The sequence below is a fragment of the Symsagittifera roscoffensis genome, chromosome 4 (assembly GCF_963678635.1).
Source record: "Symsagittifera roscoffensis chromosome 4, txSymRosc1.1, whole genome shotgun sequence".
In the NCBI taxonomy this organism is placed as follows: domain Eukaryota; kingdom Metazoa; phylum Xenacoelomorpha; order Acoela; family Convolutidae; genus Symsagittifera; species Symsagittifera roscoffensis.
Genome location: NC_087065.1, coordinates 8,743,179 through 8,769,746, shown reverse-complemented (window position 1 = coordinate 8,769,746; position 26,568 = coordinate 8,743,179). Strand labels below are relative to the sequence as shown.

Here is a 26,568-nt window from a genome sequence, read left to right as displayed (position 1 = left end):
CACACTTTGCAGAATTACTTGACATATTTCGTAGTTGCTGTTCAGCCCTTTTCTGCCTCTAATACCTTGCCGCTTGCATCTTTACAGATTTTTTCCAGTTTTATACTTCAGATAACTGCTGTAATGCCTAAGAGTTGTAAACATTTTCGAGAGCTGTGAGCCTAAGGAACTGTTTTCGCCTAAAGATTGTAAACGTTATTAAGAAATGCTGGTGTAGTTGTAAATACTTTTCCCTGAACTCAGACTTCAGGCTCGTTACTTCAAAAATAGCTTGAGAACCCGACTCTTCTAACTAACTATGAACATCTTCGGTGTCTTCCCGTTTACAATACATGATTGCGTAAATATTATGTTTATAGCTAATCAGATTCTTCGTGAGCTGTTTAGGCGTTACTGCATTAAAGTTCTTTCTACGGTTATTACTAATTGAGACATTAAGAATGGAGCTCACGGTTTTGCCATCAAAAACCTCGCCTCAAATTTATAGCATCAAATCTTTACTTTAGGAAAAATGGATAAAAGTTTGGATTTTTTGTGTTACGTGTTGTGAGGAGGCGTTAGCCTTTTTATAGATTCAAGAACACTCATAAAAACTTCGGGTTAGCTACGCCATCTTTGGAGAAGAATAACTGTAAGAAAGTCTCTATAAATACAACATCTGCTCGCAAGACCTCTAGGAAGTGACCCTACAAGCACTCAACACGTGACACCTGATTGGAAATTTCGACGCCTCAGGGTCACTTCTGAGACAACTGCTCGGATTTTTTTTATTACTTTGGCACATTTTTGAGATGACAGATCTGAACTTTTGTCTCAACTGTTTTTCTCGCAATTTTGTCTCAAATCACAAGGCTCATTTTGCAGCCACGTGCTTGGACTCTTCGCAATGGGCTAGCTGCTACACGTTACCGAGGAACGTGCCTTGTCTGATCAGGGCATGCATGTTTCCAGCAGAGTTTGAGAAATTTCAAACGTAATTTCATGTTCGATCGTATATCGGTACCCGGAAAAATCGTCCGAGTGTCTGGGAATAGTGTACGGGTCGGCGGATCAAAATGAGATGCAATCTCGTTTCGTTTTCTGCAAGACTAAGACTTGCTTCAGCATTTGTAAACTATCGGCATCATAAACAGATCAATATTATTAGTTAACATCCGAACAAAATAAAGTAGCCATTTTCCGCCTTACAAGAGTTGACAACGTTCTCAACAATCTCAAAAATCGGATAAATAAGTAATTTCAACGCTTTTTGTCTGTCTTAAAAAGTCCAACTTTAGCTAATTTTCGCGCCATATGACGTCATTAATTTAAGCTCGAACAGGGTTGGTAAACGTTTTTAAATTTTATAATAATTTGTTTTTTTTACAGAATTAGTTTTTGTCCTCAAAAGTCTTTTACAATTGATCGAATTTTTCTTCTGCAGAAAAGCTGGTTTCAACATACTACTTTTTGCAAGTAATTAAGAGTTTTGTAGAAACGGAGTATGAAAACAAAAGTCAGCAGAAAAATCGTTTATAAGATTTTTGTGGACAAAAAATATAATCTCATGAAGTTCTGTAGAAAAAAAAACGATCATAGGTGAAAAAAAAAATCGATTATATTGTGAAAAAAAACGATTTGAAAGATTATAATTGAATAAAATGCATTTATTTGTAAAAAAAAAACTGGCATCCATAATCGACTATATTGTGCAACCGTTTGGTCATAAAAATCCATCATAATCGATTACTATTCAGGAAACATCAGTGAGGGAAGAGAAGTTCGCCTTTAGACTGTGTCCAACGAAAATGGTACCAGCAGCTGAAAGATAAACTTGCAAATGTATGCTTAGTTTAATTTCATGGTTTCGTTTTTTATCACAAAAACATTTTATACAAGCTGAAACTTGATTTAAAGTTAATTCTCATTTTAAACGAAGTGTGCAGTTATTCTTTCTGTCAGTTTTTTGTGTATAACTTGCGACTTAGTATCGTGATTTAGTTTTAATTTTTCGTCTCTCATACTTTGTTACGCGCTATGAGACTCAGAAAAGTAATTTACCTCTTACCTTTGGCTCCTTTTTTTTGCCTTCTCGCATTGTATCTTAGAAGCTACCAGGTGAGAAAAATCTAGGTGTTAATTTACTCAGTTATCTTGGAAATTTTCTGGAATCTTACCGTATATTGCCTACCAGCCAATTTAAAGCCACAGTATTCTGAAATCACGATCAAGTATTTATTCTACCTCATCGCGGCTTGTAAAATACCTGATTGTGATGGCTGAAAAATCGAACTGAGGAAAAAGTTAAAATCTTCTCTGACTCCCCCCCCCCTTTTAGTGGCGCTCCACCGTTTCGTTCTTCACTTGAATTTTTTTGAAGTTGTGTATTTTTTCAAACTGTTCCAATTGTCATGAAAATTGTCATTTGGTTTAATTATCAAAAATTATATATAATTGTTGTCAAATATAGCCTTATATTACCATCATTGATAATATCTTGAATATGGCAAAGAAAACCAGTAGCATATAGCTGTCCGCATGCCAATTTTTTATATACAACCGTACAAGTTGAACAAAAACTTTCCGGCTCTTTTACAGTCCACTTTTTGAATTTGCAAGAATGAATTTCCATTAACGAGAGCCATTACGAGGCCAAACTGTGCACTCGATAGGCGCACAATTTTGTGTCTGTATGTTCTTGGATTTCAAAAACTAATCTTTAAACATAATCCAAAATAATTGGATTCCACTTACAAAATTTCCGTGGGTTCTGCGTTCATATGAGTATAACGTAAATTTTGTCGGCACATTTGCTGTGCCGTGGATTCCGCAGCAAGCAAATATAGCTAGTTGTTTTGGATTCCGCAACTGTACGTGGATTCCGCAAATGTACGCGGAATCCGCAAATGTGAGTGGATTCCGCAAACTGTAAGTGGATTCCGAATTTTGTTCAATACTGAACTTGCATATGAACAATTAAAAGCTGAGCTGGAATTCTTATCTCTAGCAGTGCGGAATTTAAAAGCAAAGACTTAACCATTGTCAGCGGAAACCACGAACAAATCTTAAAACATTGGTTACCTAAATCGGTGGATGTCATCTTTTAGTCTTTTGGAAAAGCAACACCGAATAGTTTCAATATTTGGAGCCATTGAGTTGAGAGTGTATAGAAATACACCTCACAGCATATCGCCAAGTTAGGTCAGTATTTGGGATTGCGTCAATCCCAAATACTGATTTTTGAAGCATAACGGCGAATAAATTCAGTAACTTTATTCATTGGGTTGAGAGCGTATGCAAACACAGCACACAGCATATCACCAAATTAGGTCATAATTTGGGGTTCTATTGATCGCAAATACTAGTCAGTATTTGGGATTGATGGAATCCCAAAAACTGGAATAATATGGAATAAATATGGAATAAACTCCCTATTTGGATTCAATAAGTTGAGAGTGATTAGAAACCCAACGCATAGCAAATCGTCGAATTAGTTCAGTATTTGGGGTTTCATCGATCCCACATACTGGTCAGTAAGTTGGATTCCATTAATCCCAAACACTGATCTATACTAGTAATTTTCTATTTTAGTAAAATTCTATTCTAGTGAAATCAAATCATGTTTTTAAAAGATATATTTTTAAAGGCTACTTTATATATACATATATGTGAACGGAATCCGCAAACAAAATGCGGATTCCACTTTCAATTTGTGGATTCCATTTACACTTTGCGGATTCCGCTTATAGTTGCGATCTCTGCAACAGCTCAATTTAACTATACACAAGTCTTATTGTTTGTTTGTGGACTTCACAAACAGTTTTGGATTCCGCAAATACGGTTGCAGATTCCGCAAATTTGTCTGTTTTTGGAGCAATTTTGAGCAGAACAGTGTTTTAAGTGTTTGTTTGAGGAATCCATAACAGCAAAGAAGATGAAAAAAAAGTAGCAATGACGTGGATTCCGCGACTAATCTGATTTTTGCCTGTTGAGGAATCCGCATACAAAATTTACATTATCAGTTAGATTTTTGTCTTTTAAAGGGAAGAGACCTTTTTTGTTTATATAGTTTTTGTTTGAGTGGTTTTTGCTGTGTTTTGTTTTTTATCCATGAAGAGTATGGTATCGGTTTAAATGTAGCTTTTTCTAGTAAATCTACTTCGTAGTGATTGTTTTGGCAATCTAGATATAGTAGAAAATGTTGTAGATTATTTATTTGTGATTATTCTACAACAGTTTCACTGCACATTTGCTTTCAAATCTTGGTGATGTTTCTTCTTTTGCAAGGAAAAATTTTATTTTTTGTGGTATATCAACTGTTGATTTTCGTGTCATTAATTCAAGTGGTTTATTTCTGCTGAGAGTGTCGGGTAGTGCAAAGTTTTTTCCTGCTGTCCAAACTATATGTAAGTTTGAACTTTCATTAAATTAAGTTGAAATCTGTAAACTCTATGGTCTGGGTGTGATTTTTGTGTAAACAGAAAAATTATCGGTTTATGGCCTGTAAATAAAACTGTTGGATGTTTAGATCCAAGTATTAAAAATTCCTATTCTGTAAGTGTATATATTATAGCTGTGCATTCTCTCATAAGGAAAAATAGTCTAAGTTCAGCTTGTGTAAATAGTCTAGAATTTGCTGAAATGAGGTTCATTTTATTTGTTCCATTGTAAGATTGTAATAATGCTGCGCCGATGCCAAACGTGGAGGCGTCGCACATAGCATAAAATGGCTGATTTGGATTTGGAATAGAGTTTGATAATTGATCGGTGAGAAGAGTTTTTACCTCTTCGAGTTGCCTTTGATGTTCTTTTGTCCATTCAAAATTATTTTTCTGTCTAAGGCTGTTGTAAAATGGTCTTAAGTATAGCTGCATTTTGTATACGTATTTACTTAAGAAGTTCAACGTTCCAAGAAATTCTTGTATTTTTTCTTGTTTGATGGATGTTGAAGTTTTTTGATTGCGTCTATGCGGGATTTTAATGAAGTTATTGTATTTCCTTCAATAAATGTCCAAGGAATTTTACACGGGTGAGAAAAAAAATGTGATTCATCCGGAGCTGCTTTCATGTTTGCTTTAATTAGTATTTGATGATATTTATCTAAGACAATAAACATTTCGTTTTTTGTCTGTGATTGCATGAAACCATCGTCTAATTATGTTATGACAATTTTACTGATAATGAGTGTTCAAAAAATTATACTCATAAATGCTGAGAATGCTGCTGGTCCTAGGAGAATCCAGAGAATAATCTGTTGAATTGTTGGTTTCCAATAACGAATTGTGTTAATCGTCGTGATTGTTCATCTAGTGGCATTTGATTATATGCACTATTCATATCTGCTGTTGTGAAATATTTACCGTTTATTTTTGTGAGAATTACTTGAATATGTTCAATAGGCCAATTACAATTAGATTCATCAATGAGGGAGTTTAAATATCTTGCATCTTTGAAGATAATTAAATTTATAACGATATTTAATGATTCTCCTTTCGCTAAGATGATAACGGGGTTTATAAATTTGTTACCTTTTGGCGGTTCTTCTTTATTTACTGGAGAGATAATTTAACATTGTTCTAGTATTTCGAGTAATCGGTTTACTTTATCTTGCAAGTGAATTGGGGCTTTACTTGCTCGTTGTTTTTTGAAAACTGCGTCAGGTTTTAGGCGTAAAATTAATGGTGAATTAATTTTTCCTTCATCAAATTTTGATGTTGCGTAAACTTCTGGGTATTTAAATAATAGGTCAGCTAGTTGTTCGAATTCTTTTTGTGTTATCTGAGAGTGTTGAAATTTAAACATTGTTAGAAATTTTTGCTGTTCAGTCGTATATTTTAAAACTTGAAATGTTGGTTTGAAATAGGATGTTTTTGTAAAATAATCTGTATTACGTTTTTCATTGCTTAAAATATTACTAATTGACAATTTTTCATCAAGAATTGTTGATTGACATATATCTAATAGTTGTAAAATACTATTTACTCTATACGCTATGTCTTTTGTGTGAGAAATTGTTGCGTTAATTTCACAATAACCGAAGATATTGCCTTTGATGTTCTTTTGTCCATTCAAAATTATTTTTCTGTCTAAGGCTGTTGTAAAATGGTCTTAAGTATAGCTGCATTTTGTATACGTATTTACTTAAGAAGTTCAACGTTCCAAGAAATTCTTGTATTTTTTCTTGTTTGATGGATGTTGAAGTTTTTTGATTGCGTCTATGCGGGATTTTAATGAAGTTATTGTATTTCCTTCAATAAAATGTCCAAGGAATTTTACACGGGTGAGAAAAAAAATGTGATTCATCCGGAGCTGCTTTCATGTTTGCTTTAATTAGTATTTGATGATATTTATCTAAGACAATAAACATTTCGTTTTTTGTCTGTGATTGCATGAAACCATCGTCTAATTATGTTATGACAATTTTACTGATAATGAGTGTTCAAAAAATTATACTCATAAATGCTGAGAATGCTGCTGGTCCTAGGAGAATCCAGAGAATAATCTGTTGAATTGTTGGTTTCCAATAACGAATTGTGTTAATCGTCGTGATTGTTCATCTAGTGGCATTTGATTATATGCACTATTCATATCTGCTGTTGTGAAATATTTACCGTTTATTTTTGTGAGAATTACTTGAATATGTTCAATAGGCCAATTACAATTAGATTCATCAATGAGGGAGTTTAAATATCTTGCATCTTTGAAGATAATTAAATTTATAACGATATTTAATGATTCTCCTTTCGCTAAGATGATAACGGGGTTTATAAATTTGTTACCTTTTGGCGGTTCTTCTTTATTTACTGGAGAGATAATTTAACATTGTTCTAGTATTTCGAGTAATCGGTTTACTTTATCTTGCAAGTGAATTGGGGCTTTACTTGCTCGTTGTTTTTTGAAAACTGCGTCAGGTTTTAGGCGTAAAATTAATGGTGAATTAATTTTTCCTTCATCAAATTTTGATGTTGCGTAAACTTCTGGGTATTTAAATAATAGGTCAGCTAGTTGTTCGAATTCTTTTTGTGTTATCTGAGAGTGTTGAAATTTAAACATTGTTAGAAATTTTTGCTGTTCAGTCGTATATTTTAAAACTTGAAATGTTGGTTTGAAATAGGATGTTTTTGTAAAATAATCTGTATTACGTTTTTCATTGCTTAAAATATTACTAATTGACAATTTTTCATCAAGAATTGTTGATTGACATATATCTAATAGTTGTAAAATACTATTTACTCTATACGCTATGTCTTTTGTGTGAGAAATTGTTGCGTTAATTTCACAATAACCGAAGAGTCCTAGTGGTAAGGTTATTTTATATGGGGAATTTTTATATATGTGTAGAGAAATCATATCAGAGTCTGAGTCTTTCATGTATTTAATGGATGAAATTGTTACTCGGAAAAATTTTTGAATTGGTCTCAATTCAAGCTCAGACATAAAGAGATGTTGTTTGTTTTGCTGTTTAAGATATAATTTTAAGATATAAGATAAAATTTTAAGATAAAATTCAAGATATAATTTAATTTAAAGATCCAAGGGAAGCCTTGATGATCTGTTATTTAAACGAAATTAATTTAAGTGAAAGTAAGGATAAGCCTTGATAGTTTAAAATTAGAGCGTTAAGGTTAGGTGTTAGTTTTGATGATTGTTAATTTTTTGAAATTCGCTGTCATGTTTTAAGTGATGAAGCTGGGTTGATGTGATGAATTATAATACTAACAATTTATGATTTATACTATCTAATTTTTGTATTTTTATATTTAATAAATGTTTTTTCAAGACGTCATTTAATTTACAGCTGATTTGAGGAAAACGACAAGTGTTGTTTTTATCAGTCGTTATTGTACAATTAATAGAGTAGCGCCATTAAAGGTTGTTTAAAAGTATTTTTCATTCCAGGTAAATACAAAAGTTTGATCTCGTTTTGTCGTACTATCATGAAATCAATTGGTAGATTTCTTCCTAGTCGTATGTTGTTTCTTGTTCGACGTCTTCTTCCAGTACCGGGTAGTTCTCGTATTGTTCGGAATATTGGATCTGATCTATTGAGGCGTAGAGACATATCTACTAAGTTTTTGCCATATAACATTTTTATGAAATGTTGTATTTGTATAATTCTAATCTAATTTTTGTCTAATGCTAGGTTAGTTAAGGTCTGTTCGAGACTTTTGGTCGCACCAGATGAGTTATGTATTCGTTACTGTACTTATAGAGTAATTTCAGATAAGGTACACTGTCTGCTCGTCACACTATCTTATTTTCGGCCGGATAGATTCGTGCAACTTCTTAGTCTAATACCGATCTTAATCTTACTCTTATGTCTCCTAGTCTCAATAGATCTAGTGTACACCTGTTTACTCGAGTTAGTTCCAGAGTGAGAACAACTGTATTCTAAGTTTAATTCAAATTGTTCTGGTGTTGAAATTACAAGTAGTTTCAGCACTTTACAAATAAATAGGTTGTTAGTTTTATGGAGTATGATTGGTTAGTATTTAATTTTTTATAAAGATAAAATATAATAAAAAAAACCAATGATAAATACTAGTTTAGATCTGGTTCCAGTATGAAAAAGCAAAAAAAGTGCATCTTAAACAAATTTTCAGAATATTTTTTATTGATATTCGTTTTTGAAACGCTTAATCTAAAAGGATTTTTGTTGCAAAAAAAAAAGAAAATAAGATAGTCAGTTAAAGTTTACAAAAATTAGAGAAATTTTTGAAGAAAAAATGGACCGATTATTCACGAATAAAAATTTTTCTAAATACTAAACAAGAGTTAACTGAATCCGTTTATTTCATTTATAATCAATTATTTTCGAATTTCATTGAGACAGACCTAAAATTTTACACATAAGCAATTATCAATTTCCTTGCTGGGTCAACTTTTTGATTCGGAAAACAAAATGGAATTGGTGGGTCATTTCTTTATGTTTCAGCCTGTTAATTTGCCAACAAAAACGAGAACAGTGATTCAACCAAAATTTTCTGCTAATAGTACCCAAAGCTCAAAAGTTGAGGAAAATGATACTCCGTTCAAAGTGTCAACGTGCAAGGAAGACATGGAACACGTCAGAGTAATACGGGAACTGAAAACGGATGGCAGCCGAGATGACAAAAATTTGACGAATGAGTTCTACAAGTGGCTTACGAAACCAGTTCAGTCAGCGTGCAAAAAAGTACTCAGAGTAGGTAAGATTATCGAGATTCTTTTGTAACAATTCTCGCAAATTTGGGGGTTTGTTATATAATAAGAAGGAAATGTTTTTTTTCGTATACCATTTTGCACATATCAAACCTGTTGTTTGCCTGAGAGATTCGGTTAAATGCAACAATCAGGTACTGATCTAGGGTTTTTTCGAGGGTGGTGGGCGGGTTTTTGATAGTTTTGACATTACGAAGCCAAAATATGTATTTTGTGAATTGTAAGCGGATTCCGCAACTACGACGCTCTTTTTAACCTTCCATTGTTCTTTCGCATTCTTTGATCGTTCTGGCAAAATTTTAACATGTTTGAAGACATGTGTCTGGTTTCCAAAAAACTACAAACACCAAATTAGCGTCCTACCCGCACTGAAGTTTCATGGATAATAATCGATTATATTTTATATTGGTTTTTCATTGTCAGTCTCTACAAAATAACAAGAATAATCGATTATAATCGATTGAAAATGGATTATAATGATAATATTTTAAGCAGTAAAATCTCAATATAATCGATTATAATCGATTATAATCGATTATTTTCAAAAAATTTTATCAAAAGAAAAATAATCGATTTTAATCGATTATAATGGATTATAATCAATTTATCCAAAGCTTTTTAATTACGTTAGTTTTTTTGTTCTCTCGCTTAATTTGATTTTTTCCTATTTTCAATCGAGTTATGAAATATTACAAAAAGTTACCTATAGATCCCACACCAACTCCCCCCCCCCCCCCATGCTTACCCGTACTACAGTTATATGTCCCCTAACTAGAGAGAGGGGGAGGGGGTACGTCGTGGTTGGGGGGTACGTGGGGGATGGGGTACATGAGGGAGGGGGGAGGTCGTGGTTGGGGGGTACGTGGGGGGATGGGGGTACGTTGGGGGGGGGGGGGGGTACGTATTGGGTTGGGGGTACGTTGGGGCGGGAAGGGGGGGGTACGTTGGGGCGGGAAGGGGGGGTACGTTGGGGCGGGAAGGGGGGGGGGTACGTTGGGGAGGGGGGGGGGTTGTTGTTGACGTGAGGAGGTGGTCAAAAATGCTGTTTTTGGGTTTTTTGGAAAATTATTACAAAATGGCCGCCCCTGGATGAACGTGTTTGTTCGAGTTTTGCCGATGGTTGCAAAAATTACAGTCTTTATTTACAAATTTTAATCAATTTTCATGGATTTTATGTACAAAAAATAGTCCGTTATATTGAAAACAAAAATGGATTATAATCGATTTTAATGGATTAAAAATCGATTACGTGGTCTAAATTTGACATGATAATTGATTTTATAGACAACATTTTAGTCAACGAAAATCCATTTTAATTGATTATTACCCATGAAACTTCGGTGCGGGTTTCCAGCTGCGTAATGGCAAATTTTTTGAGAAATTTTCTAGATCGGCCAATTTGGTTTTTCGAATGCCACAGAACATAACGACCCTATTGTCTCTATGAAGATCCTATTGTGATAACACTTTTTACGCAGCAGGCAAAAAATGCTGTTTTTAGGCACTTTTGGAAAATTTTGACGCGTTTTTTCGGCGCGCGCTTCCCTTTAACTTGTATATATTGGCCCCAAAAGCGTTCCCGCACTGACAAAAATGGTTTCCGGTCAATTTAAATTGATTTTAAATCGATTTTAAATAGACTCAAATCAATTAACATTGTACATTTCACGAATTTAAAAGGTTTCAATATTATCTTTAGTAAGTTTCAGGGTTGGTTTCAAATTGATTGGGCTCTTTTTCCTTTTCCCCCCACCTGCAAATTTTCATATTTCCGTTCCCTTTGTCTGATTGTCGTGAAAATTGGCATGCAGACTAATTAGGCCATAACAAGCATATTTGGTCTTCATAATTAACCTTGTAAAACCACTCGTTAAACCATAAAAGTAATGTTTGAGTGAGGGTGGTCGAATGTAAACAATACCCTGGTAACAAAACTCTTAGTGATACCGGCAAGAAATCTTTCCATTTTTCATCAGCTGGCATTTTATATTGTAACCCCTTGGCTGATAAAGCCCGATTAAAATAAATAAAGTTGCAAACTGAACTGGCTATAGGTTTTTCCAACTATGTTTGATTTACCTGCCTAATCTTGAGAAGCCATACTGCTTATACCAAAAAATGATGCTGATGTGAGTTAGGGAGAAATTTAAATACATACCCCGAGTCGAGTTTTTTCACCTAATTTGAAGCGAGATTTGAGGTTTGAGCAGATTTTTTTTAGACGAGTGTGTTTAAAATCTTACTTCATAATGAGTGGTTTGAGCGGTTTTCCAAAAAACCGCTTATAAACTGCGCAAGATTTGAACGGTTTTTTAGATAAAACGCTCAAACCGCTCAAATCTTGCTTCAAATTAGGCGAACAACCTCAAATTGGGGAATGTTGTCGAACAAAGTTGCACATTTTCTCTTAAAGTCCAACAAAACCGAACGAAGTCCAGCTAAGTCGAACAAAGTCGAACAAATACGAACAGTCGATCAGCCTTGAATAATTTCGAACAAAGTCGAGTTAATTCGAAAAAAGTCAAAAACTCACTGGGTTCTGAACTCAAAAAGTCAAAAAGGATTTTTTATTCAAAAAATTGAAAACAGACATTGCTACCTTTATGGTCCAATCATCAGTCAAACACCTCAGCCCAGTTTCCAGTGAATTCGGTGGAGACGGTCAAATCACACCGAGTTTTGGTCGACACTGTGAAAACAAGAAAGGAGCACCTCGATTCGGGAACAATAACAGCGGTTTTGCGATTTGCAGATAATCTTAAGAAAAACTATCCAGTCTGTCTAAGCATAGATCGTTCCTATAAACTTTTCGCACTCTAGACTTAGTCATTTGGTTTGACGAGGAAGTTTTTGGAGTCCAGAACTTTCACCTGGTGCCACTACTGCAGCAGAATTTGGTGTGGTAGACCTGAAGCTAGAAGTCAAACGAGACTTCGCCCCCACAGGTTATCATTGCTATGACGCAACACGGGATCGATTACACGATCTGAGGGTCTCAAATTGAAGGCTTATGCTTAATGGTTCTGGAGTATCAGCCACCAAAACAACAGCACATTTTTAAGAGTTAATTTTTCTACAAGCAACTTTTCTGTCAGTTTTAAGGTGTAGGTATTTTAGGTTTTGATTTGTCGCTTACGTGAGTTTTTTTTGCAAAATAAAGTTGAAATAAATTGGAATGGGTGCAAGGATGCGTTTGAATTTTTTGTTTTTGGGTAGATGAGCTGAAAGCCTCGGTGCAATTGAAAAAGTAGCCATACGGGTGACAATATGGCTACCTGGGTTGCTATTAGAGAAAAACTGTTTGAAAAAATGCTGCATCTTTAAAAATGTCAGCGAAAGTTGGACAGTTAGAGCGAATCGCAGATAGACCAACAGCGCTTTAAAATATTATGAAGAATGATGAAAAAAAATTGTTTTGTTTCAAACTATCCGCAATTACTTTCTTTCGAAAAACTACCCCTTCTTCTTTAAAGCGAGACCTTTCTCACTTGTTTTTTTGTTCATTTTGAAAAAGGTTTAATGCTTGTGTTTAATGCTTGTGTTTGTGCTTTCGGTATTGCTTGTGTTTAAGGCTTGTGTTTAATGCTTGTGTTTAATGCTTATGTTCGGTAACTTTTTTCTTTCTATCAGGTTTTTCACTTATTGTCATCCGGCCGGATTGGCATCATGATAGTGATGTACATATATACAAATTTATAACTATTTATACAACTTATACCTCAGGTGAACTGACCTTGAAAACTACGGCCAGTCCGTATTGCTAAGAGCACAGCATGTGCAGAACTGAGAAAAGAGATTATGTTTCAGTTAACTTCTATATCTTATTGAGTTATCACCTTAAACGCCGATCCGTACGGATTCAGTAAAGATCACACAACACTGTATGGCATAGCACAGTCAGCAGTATACGAAAACCCACTGAGTATCCCACCATTCTGGCAGAAGGCAACAGCGGAACCGCCATTGGAATGGACAAAATGGACAGCCATGTTGGAGACGGTGTAGAAGTGCGAACTCTACTGCGAGCAAAACCACCAATCATAGAACCAACCGAACCAATTTACGAACTGGAGATTAACAGTGAAACTGAGGAGGAAAAACTGAAACGAGATCTACGAAAGCAGGAGAGAAGGTCAATTGGGAAATCAAACAACAAGAGTTCGAGAAAGAGGACCACTTTGCAACCATTTCCCATGGGACGAAGCAGACGCAATGGTGAAAAATTATATCTTCATGAGTTTAGAGGCCGAACGCCAAAGACAGCTACAACAAAAACGCCCAGGACTTGAAATATATATATATATATATATATATATATATATATATATATATATATATATATATATCAATTAAAGAGTTGATTCAGATACTGGAAGACATTTTTGTCACAACGCGGATAATCGCTTTCGAAAGATATAATTTCATCTACAGAAAACAACGGAAAAACGAATCATTAGATCATTTCCAAGCTGATTTACTAAAATTACGGCCCAAATGACGATTGGGAAAATCACCGAAGAACTACTAGCAGAAGCAAGGTTGCCGCAAAACGCCTACGATTATGCGATAAGAAGAGAAAAATTGATAGAACACAGTAAGACTATGAAAACCAATCCGTTCGGTCGAATAAATTCAGCGACAATTAAGCAAGAACCCATAGGATACATACAAAAACACGGAAGAGGAGCTCCAAACGGGTACCCAAGCACTAATCGGGCCCAAGCACATGCAAGAGTCAAGCGGAGATCAATAGGTGACGAACAGGATGAAGACATCGACGTTGAAGAAAACGATACCGTTGCCCACGCAGAATTCAATCAAACAGACGGATGAGAAGACATTCCTCGAGACGATTTTACTATAAAAGCAATCCCCGAAGCTTTCGAAATCAAAAATTCAACCGATCTGAAAGAAGACAATTTAAACGTCCACATTTTAAAACTCAAAACAAAGTCAGAAAACGTGTTCGCGATTGCTTATTCAGGTAGCCCAGTGTCGTTCTTAAACAAAAAAACAGCGCGCAGATTACAAACAAACGACAAATCAGCCAGATTCAGATAGATCCCTCCGGAAGATGCGGCAAGAAGCCTGGCGTGTTAGAATGAAAAATATTTAATTTTCAAGGACGTCTGACAATTGCGATAAATCCGGAGGTCGGACGGTGCAATCTGCTCCATTTAAAATTGTAAACGACCAAAAAGCGAGAATCATCGCACGGAACGTCCTACCAAAAAGTGGAATCGCATTGGTTCAAGAAAAATCGAAGCACAATCAAATCCTAAACAAACACGAAATCGAAAATTGGAATTGAAACCATGGGAAAAAACTTCATAAAACTGTTTGTTAAAATCGTAAAATCAAAAAGCCATGTTATGAAAACGCAATTCACAAAAGACATTACACCTATACAACAGAAAGGAAGAAGGGTATCAATTCATTCCCAAGATTGGCTTGAAAAAAGTTAAACAAAACTATCGACCAAAAATACAACATCAAGCTAGACAAAAAATCACATCAACAGTTCATAAGCCCTATTTTAATAACGGTAAAAAGGATCAAACAGAGAAACTAGCAATGGACTCGGAAAAGATAAATAAATGTATCCATAAAAACAAATATCAAGTGCCCAATATTGAATTACTGCTCGACATCATTGCGCAAATCTTAGAAAGGAAAAAAAGAACCGACACTATTCTCAACAATTGACCTTCGATACGCATATTCGCAGTTTTGGATCCAGAGACCAAAAAACAAGGTAGTTTCAGCTTAATCGGGGGACATGCCACAGGAACATACCAATTCCAAACTGGATTTTATGGTATCACAATTATGCCTGCTGAATTTCGATTGCAAATTTCAATTGCGACCTCAGGTTAACAAATTGCGAAAACACATTTGCTTAATTAGACAACATTCTAATAGTTACGAAGGGTTCTATTAAAGAAGAACACAGAAAAGACCTTCATAAAGTTTGTTCAGTAACTAAACGACAAAATTGAGCAATTTCAAAAGAAAAAAGTAAGTTCACATGCAAACAAGTTGAAAGGCTCGGATATCAGTTTAATAGAGAGGGTACTGAAGTGCTGAATCGACAAACCGATGCAATAGCAAAACTCACACCCCTTAAAACATTCAAGCAGCTAAAAAGTTGTATGGGTTCAATACATCACCTTACAAGATATATATCAAAACCGTCAAAAGAGGCTTCAGCACTCAAACCATTATTAAAAACACTGGATAAGGACAAAACATTGGATTGGAAGTCGGATCACACAACAGCTTTTTATCGCATATTAAAACTTGTTTCAGAAATAACTGAAAACAAGCAGTTTGACCAAAACCTAGAGACCCGAGTGGTCTGCGACGCATCTAAACTTGAGTGAAGCGCTGCGCTTGAGCATTTTACCCAGATTGGACGGGTGGCAATATCATATGTGTCCAGGTTCATTAAATTTTTAGAAAAAAAATATTCTTTAGATGAGCTAGAGTTATCGGGGGTCTTACGGGAAACCGAAAACTTCAAATTTTACTTGTACGAGAAAAATTCCACCATCATTACCGACCATCAAGCTTTAATCAGTTCATAAAACGCGAGAGAAAGATCAAAAACTAGCCAAAGTAGACTCACGAGACGATTTGATCGTTTGATCACTTTTATTTTTGATATCAAACATTTGGCAGGTTCAAAATTTGGGCTAATAGACTACATTTCGCAAAACCCTGTAGGATTAGCATTACCCCTCCAGTGAGTACGATGATGAGGAAATTGTAGTAGCATTTATTAACTCGTTCGTTGCAAATCTCGAATTGATTGAAACGTTATTTCGATTACGCTAGCCAATCAGAATCAAACACTGTATCGGCTTATCAAAACGCGCGCCGCAAATGAAAAGAAATTAAGCACTCAATTGGAACCAATTACATTTTTCAAACACTCCGAACATACCTACCGATCACGGCCACAAAATCTTAAACACAAATAATCATTCGATCCAATCTCCTTCTCAAAAAATCAGCAGCCCATAAAAAAACATAAACAGAAAATCCATCTTATAATAATTTCTAATCAAACTGTGAGCCAAAGATTAGAAAATAAAGGTTTTAAGGGAGGCTTCATACCCGATTTGGTACCACCAGATGCAACTGGAAAAAAGCACAAACACCACGCGGACGACAGGCCGACACTACTTGGAGAGTAGAACCGGATCGAGAAGAGAGCCTATCCGATCCCCGATGGCACAGCCGAACAACAAAAACAACAACAACCTATGAATATTGCACATCGTTGTCTCAAGAAATCTCAACAAGTCCGACAACCATCAGAGTTACCAGCGAAAAAATCCTACAATCCAGCGAGACACTTCACAAAAACAGTATTTTTGGAAAACATAGCCAGCCCAACCCAAGGCAAGATTAGAGATTCAACGCCCAAAGGGACTAGCAGCCCAAAAACAGTCACCACCGCGACAGCGACCCAGAATTAAACTCAGTCGGCGGAATCCTAAACTGAAACACAGAACAACGAGTACGTGGAATCACAGACAGACTTGACGGTCGAAGTTAACGAGCAAAATGAGCATTTTGTGAGGTGAGTTGATCCCAGATTCCAGCAGAGGAACGATTACTCTCCAAACGAACGACCACTAACAATGAATAATAACACACAACAACTAGAGGCAAGACACGAAGTGATCGTGTCAAGTATAGTTGCCACAATGAATCAGGCCACAACAAAGTCAGAGCTAGAAGAAGATATACCTTTGTACCGTAGCAACCTCCAGAAGGTAATTCGGATTGGATTCATAGCAACAGCAACCAGCAAGGACAGATACTTAAAACCAATCGTAAATTTTGTGAAGAAGCGAGATTGATACTCACTTAAGCTAGCCTACGAGGACTACTTGTTTGACGACCGAAACCGCCTACATGTTAAGGAGGACTGTTTGCTGTTGGATGGGCGGATCACCATCCCGTAACAACTTAGACAAGCGATCCTAGTCAGTCTTCACCTTACACACCCGGGTGCAGCTGCAATGCTGGAACTATGCGAGAGTTTGTAGTACCCCAAATTCACCAGATCATTGTCCAAATGGCCCAAAACTGCAGACAGTGCACAGAACAAGGTAAAAATTTAAAACCAGTTTTGGGAAAAGAAAATTCTTTCAAACTAGAATCAATAGAAGAACCAAATGAAGAAGTACAACACAATTTCTTGGGGCCATTACCGGATGATTTAAAAAAAGATGAACACATTCTGGTCGCAATAGATAAATGATCAAAATTTCCAAAGCTAAGGTAGTTATAAATACAACGGCGGATATCGCTAAAAAATTTATGTAAAGATATATTTCAAACATCGAGACACCACAAAAATTAAGATGTGATCAGGCACAACATTCCGGGCAAAAACTGTTCGAAACTTTTGTAAATCAAACAACATTAAACATCTTTTTGAACCGGTAGACGATCACATATCTATTGGGGTAGTTGAACAGATGAATCAAAAAGTAAAATTCAGATAAGGAGTAATGCGAATTATCCCACGATGCAGTTCAAACTTGGGTCTAATGTCGCAGAAATAATCAAAACATTAAGAGTTACTCCTCACATAACCACAAAAACACTATCTTCGAAGACCCTATGGGACAAAACCAATTGAACTACTTTCAAATATAGCAACAACTAGCTCCCCAATAAATTTGAATTGGGAAAACGCAAAACACGCATGTTTAGATTGGAAAAACGTGACGTACCCTCCACTGCCAACGGAAAAGACGAATCCACTCTAAAATCTACCAGAACCGACAAACGCCGAAATCCAAGGGGAAACGGGAACTTCATCGAGTCCAAGCAAAGCATGTGCGAGATTTGGGTTTTCGTTAGCAAGAGAGAAGGAAGCTCCAAATTCAAAGTTTAAAGGAACATCAGCACTAAAAGATCCAAACACTAAAAAACTTAAACAGCTAGCCCACAAAATAATAAGATTAGCAACAAAATTATTAAAGCACAAAAGCATTTGAGCAAAAGTACAAAACCATAGATAGAAAAATCCTTACTTAAGCACCACATACAGCCTTGGTAGAAACTGAGGGAAAAAAACCTCGGCTTAGAACATCGGATTCGCTTTTGTACCGAACTCACTTATCTATGGATCAAGCAGACCTTCGAGATTAAGCGATTATGTTGCATACAAGTCCGCAAGAGGAACGGGTGCATGTTTAAATTTTAGATATCGAAGAGCTGAACGCGCCCCAGCACCCAATATTCAAAAAAGATGAACAAACGGGCTTTACAAAACAAATTTCTCGAAAAGAGATACAAGAAAGAAAAACTGCGAAACCAGAAGCAAAAAAACACAGACCGGGAGGAAAACCAACCATAAAACAGCAAAGAGGCCTGATGTTCCTGAAGGGTGATAAGAAAAAAAAAACAACAGACTCGACAGCATCAAGCGTTGACTGTCCTCACAAACTACTCAGCCACAGAATACACCAAAAGTGGCTACAAGAAAATCCACAGGGGCCCGACAGGCAACTTTGTCCTGCGTTTTCGGAAATCTCTGTCCCATACACAGTGTGGAACAGAAGAAAATTAGTATCGAATCGCCAGGAAAACACGTCGTCCGAAAATAAAATCATCCCAGCAGCTTATCCAGTTTTATCCACGAAATGGGCTTTAAAAAGAATTCTCCGGAATCATTGCCTGAATCCATTTTTTGGAAACGATATAACCAAGTGCTTCAAAAGTGGCACAAGACGGGGTCAAGATAATAGAACGCGTATCACCGATCGATAGCCCGACGAACGAAACAATAATGATGGACAAGAAGAATGTTGATGTTGCTGAAAAAGCCAGTACACCGGTGACCGACGAACCAGCCAACACAACCGAGGAACACGAAAAACAAGTAGACGAGAAAGTGAAGGACGAAATTATGATTGACACCAAGAAAAACGATAATATAACGGAGCAACCAACCAAGGAAGTACAAGAACCCGCAAAAAGGAATTGAATAATCAAAAGTCCCAAAGGGACTAAAGAATTGCTACTTAAACTCAGTCAGTCCCACGGGGACTAAAAACTCAAATCATTTGTTATCGTACAGAGGGGTGATTATCATCCGGCCATTTGGCATCATGATAATGATGTACATATATACATATTTATAACTATTTATACAATTTTTACCACAGGTCAACTGACATTGAGAACTTCGGCCAGTCCGTATTGCTAAGAGCACAACATGTGCAGAACTGAGAAAAGAGATTATGTTTCAGTTAACTTCTAGATTGTATTGAGTTATCACCTTAGTTGCCAATCCGTACGGATTCAGTAAAGATCATACAACACGGTTTGATACTTATAATTGAGTTTACGAGTTTAAGATTATTTTGTCAACTGTTGGCTCGATACGAATCTTTTTTTTCTGATTGTTAAACAGGAACAGGAGATTGGGGCATCAATACTGGATGGAGATCTTGGGATGGCTTCAAGTATGTATGCGCAGATGACTTCCCTCCGGCATCCACTGCAAATGAACAGAACTGTTTGGTCTACTCTTTCGGAGTGAACAATGATGCGTCATTCGAAGACGCAGTAGCTTCACACGGTAACTAGGTGTTTCTGTCTGGTGGGGGGGGGCTGAGATAGGGGAGAGGAGTCATGGACCCTTGTGAACATGCACGGATGAGGGATGAATAAATGGATTATCATTTTAATACGCTGAGCAACGTAACCCCTTTCACACCACGTCACAAAAATAATCCTCTTCACAACAAGGAATTTTGGGTAACATTCAAATTTTATTCATGATTGTTAGTTAAGTCTTACTCTGAGACAGGGGCGGACTAAGGGGGGGGGGGGGCTTGTGGCGGACGTTTTTTATTAGGGATTCGACCCCCTGTCGAGCCAAAGAGTCCCCCTTTGTACTATTATGAAAAATCCATTTTCTGCTGACTGATCCTTAAATTTTTCTAAAGGCGCTCTTGGCGCCAATTTATACTAATCTTAACGGGGGCGCGTTAAAAAAACGCGATTTTTTTTAAATTCCAAAAAGTGCCTTAAAACGCTTTTTTCTGGATTTTTTTGCAAATTTTGCCTGCCCACCCCGCCCCCCTCGAGAAAATCCTAGATCCACCCCTATGCTCTGAGATCTGATGAGAAAGATATGCTTTTGCTTTTTGTTTACAAAATTTTCTGTTTCCGTAGGATGCAAGGTATTTGCTTATGATCACACAATCAAAAGTCTTCCTAAATCCGAAAACAGCGGAAGAATCAACTGGAAACCAGTTGGATTGGGATTGGAAAACAGTGGCAAGCTGAAAACTTTAGGCACTCTTATTGCCGAAAATGGTGACACAAACAGAACCATACAGTATCTCAAAGTTAGTCTATTTAAAGAGTTTTATCTACAACTAATTTTCACTTCAACTTTTTATATTTTTTCTTTCAATACAATATGGCACCTTCTACTTTCTACCTTCGACTTTCTACTTTCTAACCAATCTTATGATGTTTCACTTAATAAAAGTTCTCATTGAATATTATCGCCCAGTTTGCGGCGGGAAAAACAAAGTTCAAGCTGTTTGGCTGTGGGAAACATTCAGACTTATGCTCAATTTAATTTACGCAGATTTATGGAAAGGTAAGGATCTCAAAGCTAGACGGTCTTGCAGATTTTGTTCAACGAAAACCGAGAAAAAATTTGTTAACTTCTTCTTCGGTTATATGCCAAAATCTGAGTCAAATTTTTGAATTTTAGTGTTTTTTTTCTTTTCTACAACTACATCTTTGAGTACTGCAAATTATTGGTTGAAAGTTTGCAATATGATGCATGAAACTGTTTTTACAAGACTAACCGTATGAAAAACAGTTACAAAATATGTTTCCAAGACGTTGTTCGGCGCTTTAATCAGAGGACGTGAAAAGGTTGTTCTTAGTGCCGAAAAATCCCACAGTTCGGACCTAACAGAAGCTGTTGTAAATGTTGGACTTGAAAGTAATTGTTGGAAAGCTAAAGTTCTCGCAGCTAGACGGTGTTGCAGTTTTTTTTCAACGAAAACAGAAGTAAACTTTTTAGTAACTTCTTAAACAGGAGTTGTCTGAAAATTCATTCATTTTTTTGTTAATTGCCAAAATGTGAGTCAAAGTTTAGTTCGTAATTTTTTGCATATCTACACCTACATCTACAAATACACAACAAGTGTATAGTTAAACTTTTGAAAAATGATGGATCAAACTGGTTTGAAGAATGCAATCGTATAAAAAATGTAACAAGTTTCTTTCAAGGCTTTGTTCGACGCTTCAATCAGAGGGCGTCAGAGGGTTGTTCTTGATGCCAAAAAACCACCGTAAACAGCAGAAAAATTTTGAAATGTCGGACTTGAAATCATTCGTTTGAAAAGTAAGGGTTTCAAAGCTGTACGGTCTGGCAGGTTCACGAAAACAAAAAAAAATTTGTTAACCCCTTAGACAAAAGTTGTTTGAAACATCATCACCTTTTTTTTGTTAAATGCCTAACTCTGAGTCAAATTTTTATTCGTAACTACTACAACTTCACAGTTAAAAATTTGAAACATGATGGATAATGGTAGATATGAAACATGGTAGATATGGTCTTAGTCCCAAAAATTCAGCGTAAACAGCAGAAGCAGTTAAAATTGTTGGACTAGAAAATTTTTTTAAATGAAAATGCATCAATTTGTTTTGTTGTATGTCAAAACCTGAGACGAATTTTGATTCGTAGCTCAAAAAATTTTTGTTTTTCTTTTTCAGTGAATATTTGCCAAAAGATATATCTTTAGCCTACATCCTTAGCCTTCTAAAAAACACGCTCAATCCAAATCTTTACATTGCTTCTGCTATTTACGGGGAATTTTCTGCACTCAGAACGCCCCTTTTACGTTCTATTATTAAAACGTAGAGCGAATCCTTGAAATTAAGATTTTACGATTTTTTGTCCGGCTATATTGTTTAAAAACAGATTCATTCATCATATTTTAAAGCTTAAGTCGTGATCTCCAGTAGTTGACGGTTCAAAGAGTTTCACGGTTAAACCGTGAACTACACGTTTTTGCAAAACAGCAAAATTGTTTTTGCAAAACAGCAAAAAGGTGAAAAATTTTTCGTTCATTTTATTGCCTGAAAAAAATGTGGAAATTTTATGTCCAACGCGAAGCTGTATAAATAGTCTAAGCATAATATTTTTTACTCTTTGCTTTAAATACCAAATCGAACCCTAGGAATTCTATTGTTTTTTCACGCTTTTTTCGTTCATTTCTTTTTATTGTTTTTTTTATAGATCCAATCCAATTAGTTGCGAATAGATTTCTATAGCTCTAAGAAATTGATGTCGAGAATACCATTACAAGTAAATGTATTTTTTTTTTAATTTTTACAGAAACAATTTTTGGCAAATTGTTTCAGCCGTTCCAAGGATGCTGATTTCCCAAGGATTCTGATTCGAAATTTTTTAGTGAAAAAGCCAGTTGTTTTTTCCCGTCCTGGAAACTTCTTTTTGTTCATTTGAAATTTCTTAAGCTAACCCCACTCCCTTTCCCAAAAAAAAAAATATTTTGAACTCTCTGGTGGCGGGACGGCCCGCACTGGAGTTCCATGGATAAAAATGGATTATATTGTCAATTTATAGTCATTATCTATGAAATTACAAAAAAAATTGAGTATAATCCATAAAAAATGAATTATAATCCATTAATTTTTGTATCAATATAATCCATTATAATTGATTATAATCCATTTTTTTCATATATTTTAGGCCAATATAATCCCTTATATTCGATTATAATCAATTATGATGGATTTTTTCGAGAGGTTAGTCATAAAATTTACAATTTTTTCTCAAAATTATCGCATTTCCTGTTTAGTGCAGTTGCTACGTTTTAATAAATATTTACATTTCACTTTTCAATTTTTATAATAATTTTTGTCTCATATACCCCGCTTACCCCCTCCCTGTTTACCTCCCCAAACCCCCCCCCCCCCCCCCCTGTTTGCCTTAGATATTTCCCCTCCCCCGTTTTCCTCCCTGCTTACATCCTCCCTCCCCCCTCCCGTTTTCCTACCTGTTTACAACCCCCCCCCCCCCCGTTTACTCCTTCCTCCAACATCCCTGCCAATCCCTGCCAGTTTACAGCAACCTCCATTCGCCCCCCCCCCCCCCTTTATGGGAAGTTATTTATTGGTAGACTTTTGGACGAGGCGGTAAACTGTTACCTTGGGGTGTTGGGATAAACTTTAGTAAACATGGGGTGGGCGTAGGGATAAACGTAGGGGAGTGGGGGGAGGGGGTTGGGAAAAAGCGATGGGAGCAAAGTAGGGGGGCGGGGTGTTAATTCGAGTAGGTTTAGATTGCGAGTAGGCCGTGAGTAACGCAGAAATGTTGCAAGTTTTGCAAATGATTTTGCAAATAATGTATAGATTATAATTCGTTAAAATCAATTATAATGGATTTTAAATGGATTATAATCCATGATAAAGGATTTTAAATGGAGTATAATCCATTATAATGGATTTTAATGGATTGTTTTTTTAGGAAAAAAAAACCGACTATGATGACAATATAGTCGATTTGATGGTCTGAATTTGCCACAATAATGGATTATTATGACAACATTTTAGACAACAGTTTTCCATTATAACCGATTATTATCCATAGAACTCCGGTGCGAGGGGGTATAAACTTCCAACAATTAAAGATATGTGGTGCGAGCCCCATCATGATTCGCGATTCAAGCTTCACCGTAAAACTACCCAGTAAAAAAAACCGAAAATTGCGTGTATATTTCTTAACAAGGTGCGAAACACAAAAAGCTATTCTCCGCAAAGAGGTGAACAGCTTGTCTGTTGGTTCTTCTACCTGGTTTTACAAAGTCTGATTGTAACAGCCTGTAAAAACTTTCACTTTGTCAGTAATATTTCATAGAAATGAAATATATTTGCAGGTTGACGTGGACGGATCCGAGCGACAAGCCATAACAGAGTGGATCGAATCGTAAGTAATCACAGTCGTGTTTTTTTCGGGACAAAAAATGTCAGTATCGTAGGACAAAAAATGTCGGTATCGTTATTTTTAAGAGCAATGTGACAATGAAGGATGTAAATGCACAAAAAAATGCTTTTTAGCAACAAGTGAAACGTATTTTGTTGCAGTATGCAGTAGAGTTTTATGGATGATGATCAATTATACTGAAATTTCAACCTCCCTGAATATCGAAACAAACGATTGTAGTCGAAAGAATATGGATAACTTTCTTAATGTTTTCTAAACAATAAAATGCAAAATCTAATCGATTCTATTCGGTTTTGTTCAATTTTTAATTAAAAATTTCAAACAATTTTTGTGTGAATTATAATGCATTTGAATTGCTGACAAGCCAATATTATTCAAAACTTTTGATAGTTTTTCAGTTGAAATTATTTGAAAAATTGCTATTTCAGTTCGTATCATACTTTAATACCCTTGCGGAAACACAGCCATTCTTTTTCGAGTTTATAAACAAGTTTTTCGAAAGTATCGACCAGCCCGCAGTGAGGTTTTTTGGATAATAGTAGTCGATTATAATCGATTTTCGTGGTCAAGAATGTTGCCATTATAATCGATTTTTATAACACTTTGGGACCACAGAATCGATTATAATCCAATATAATCCATTTTTTTTTTCAAAAAAAAAATCAAATCGTTTATAATCCATTTAAAATCCATTATAATCGATTATAATAAATTATTTGACAAAAAAGTTTCTACAAAATTATTTTAAGAACTAGATAAAATCCATTATCATTCGATTAAACAAACCATAATTCAACTAAAAGTTTGGGGAAAAAATTTCAAAAGTGCGATTATAATGATTTTATTGTTTTGAAACAAATAAAAAGTAGCATCATAATGACCAGCGAATTTAGGGGGGGGGGGGGGGGGTCACGCCTTTGTACTATCTTGAGATCTCCAATTTTAGCAGCCCCGGGTGCTGTCAAAGGGAGTCCATATTTACTGGTTTTATTTAGGGGAAGTTTGAGAAACGTGCTACAAATTGGAGTAGAGTTTCACAGGGTGTCAACGTATATTCGTATTTACGTCCAAGTAGTCCAGCAGCTGTACAAACAGGGCTTCAAAACAATATCTTGGGATCCGAACATGACCACAAGACCTGTCAAAGGAGAGCCTTTCAACTTCTTTGAAATTGTTTTCAGACGAAGTGAAATTAACTGCTAATAATTACCCAATGTTGTGGTCCTTTTACAGTGACCGCTCGACATGCATAAAAGTTTGGAAAATGAAAACCCTATCGACTAGCAAACAAACTCAAACTGAAACTTCATTCATATTGTAGAAATAAAAATTATTGTACACAAAAGAAACAATATAAATAACAGTTTTTTATACACAAAGTAATTTGTTCGATGAGTAGTGCTCGGTTAAAGCCATTACAGGTCGGGCGTGACTGACTACAAATTATAGTCTCAGAAGTTTCATCTGCTTCTTGATTGCATATTTTCCCAAATACTCATTTTTCTATTTCTAAGAAACGCAAATTTGAACGAATTACGATTATTCTTGTGTATTTCTGAGAAGTTTATCTATCAGGTTTATGCTAATTGATACGTTTTCACGTTTTCAACCATTTATGCTGGTCGAATGCGGTCATCTCTATTTTTCTATTTCCGACGTGATATTGAAAAAATGATACGTTGAAAAAAGTACCAGCCCAAACAAACATCTTAAAATAAATCGGAGTTTCAAATTCTGCACAAAATTTGTTTTTAAAAATGTGCTAGGTTTAGTTATTTTCGGTTTGGAAATTATTGATAATTTAGACCCATGTAAAAATACTTATGTAAATATGTTAAAATAAATTGGAAACGTTTTCTTTTGCCGGCCAGTTTTTTTTATGATTTGCATATGATCCAAACAGTACTCAAAAAACTTCGAGCATGTTGGTCCATACGTTTCAAATCAATTTTTGGAGATATCAAAAACCTCTCGGATTCATGTTTGAGATTTAAAAATTATAATTACTTGGGTGCAGGTGCTCGCTTTGTCTCTACTGGACCAAAAATTGGTATGTTTTGACCGTGGTCGACCAAAATTCGGTATGTTTCCACCTAAGCAAATGGACTCAACTGTGCTCGACCCAAGCAAGGTATGTTTCGACTGTGCTCGACCGAACAGAAATTGTGCTCGACCGTGCTCGACCCAAGCAAGATATATTTCGACTGTGCTTGACCGAATTCGGGCATGTTTCGGCTTTGAAACAACATGAGTTTTCCAAGTTTAAACGTTACACTTTGTTTTTTTTTTCGGGTAACTTTTTATCGTTTTTTTTTATCAGAATGCAATGATTAGAGTTATTTGCAACTTAAATGCTGTGT

General features: G+C 35.7%; 3 protein-coding genes across 3 annotated transcripts in view; 1 reads left to right on the top strand and 2 right to left on the bottom strand.

The window, feature by feature from the left end:
- Positions 1–26,568, bottom strand: part of LOC134845178 (small ribosomal subunit protein eS4-like) — a 485,903-nt gene that overhangs the window by 109,640 nt on the left and 349,695 nt on the right. The window lies entirely within an intron of this gene.
- The window catches only part of LOC134845180 (cytochrome b-c1 complex subunit 6, mitochondrial-like), a 350,323-nt gene that overhangs the window by 121,468 nt on the left and 202,287 nt on the right, over positions 1–26,568 (bottom strand). The gene's annotated exons all lie outside the window — the stretch shown is intronic.
- Positions 1,873–25,580, top strand: LOC134844422 (uncharacterized). The gene is made up of 6 exons (XM_063861092.1): positions 1,873–2,097; positions 8,915–9,167; positions 19,622–19,789; positions 20,389–20,564; positions 24,141–24,190; positions 25,204–25,580. Exons 1-6 carry the CDS (start codon positions 2,017–2,019, stop codon positions 25,409–25,411), a joined length of 936 nt encoding a protein of 311 aa, XP_063717162.1. The 5' UTR covers positions 1,873–2,016; the 3' UTR covers positions 25,412–25,580.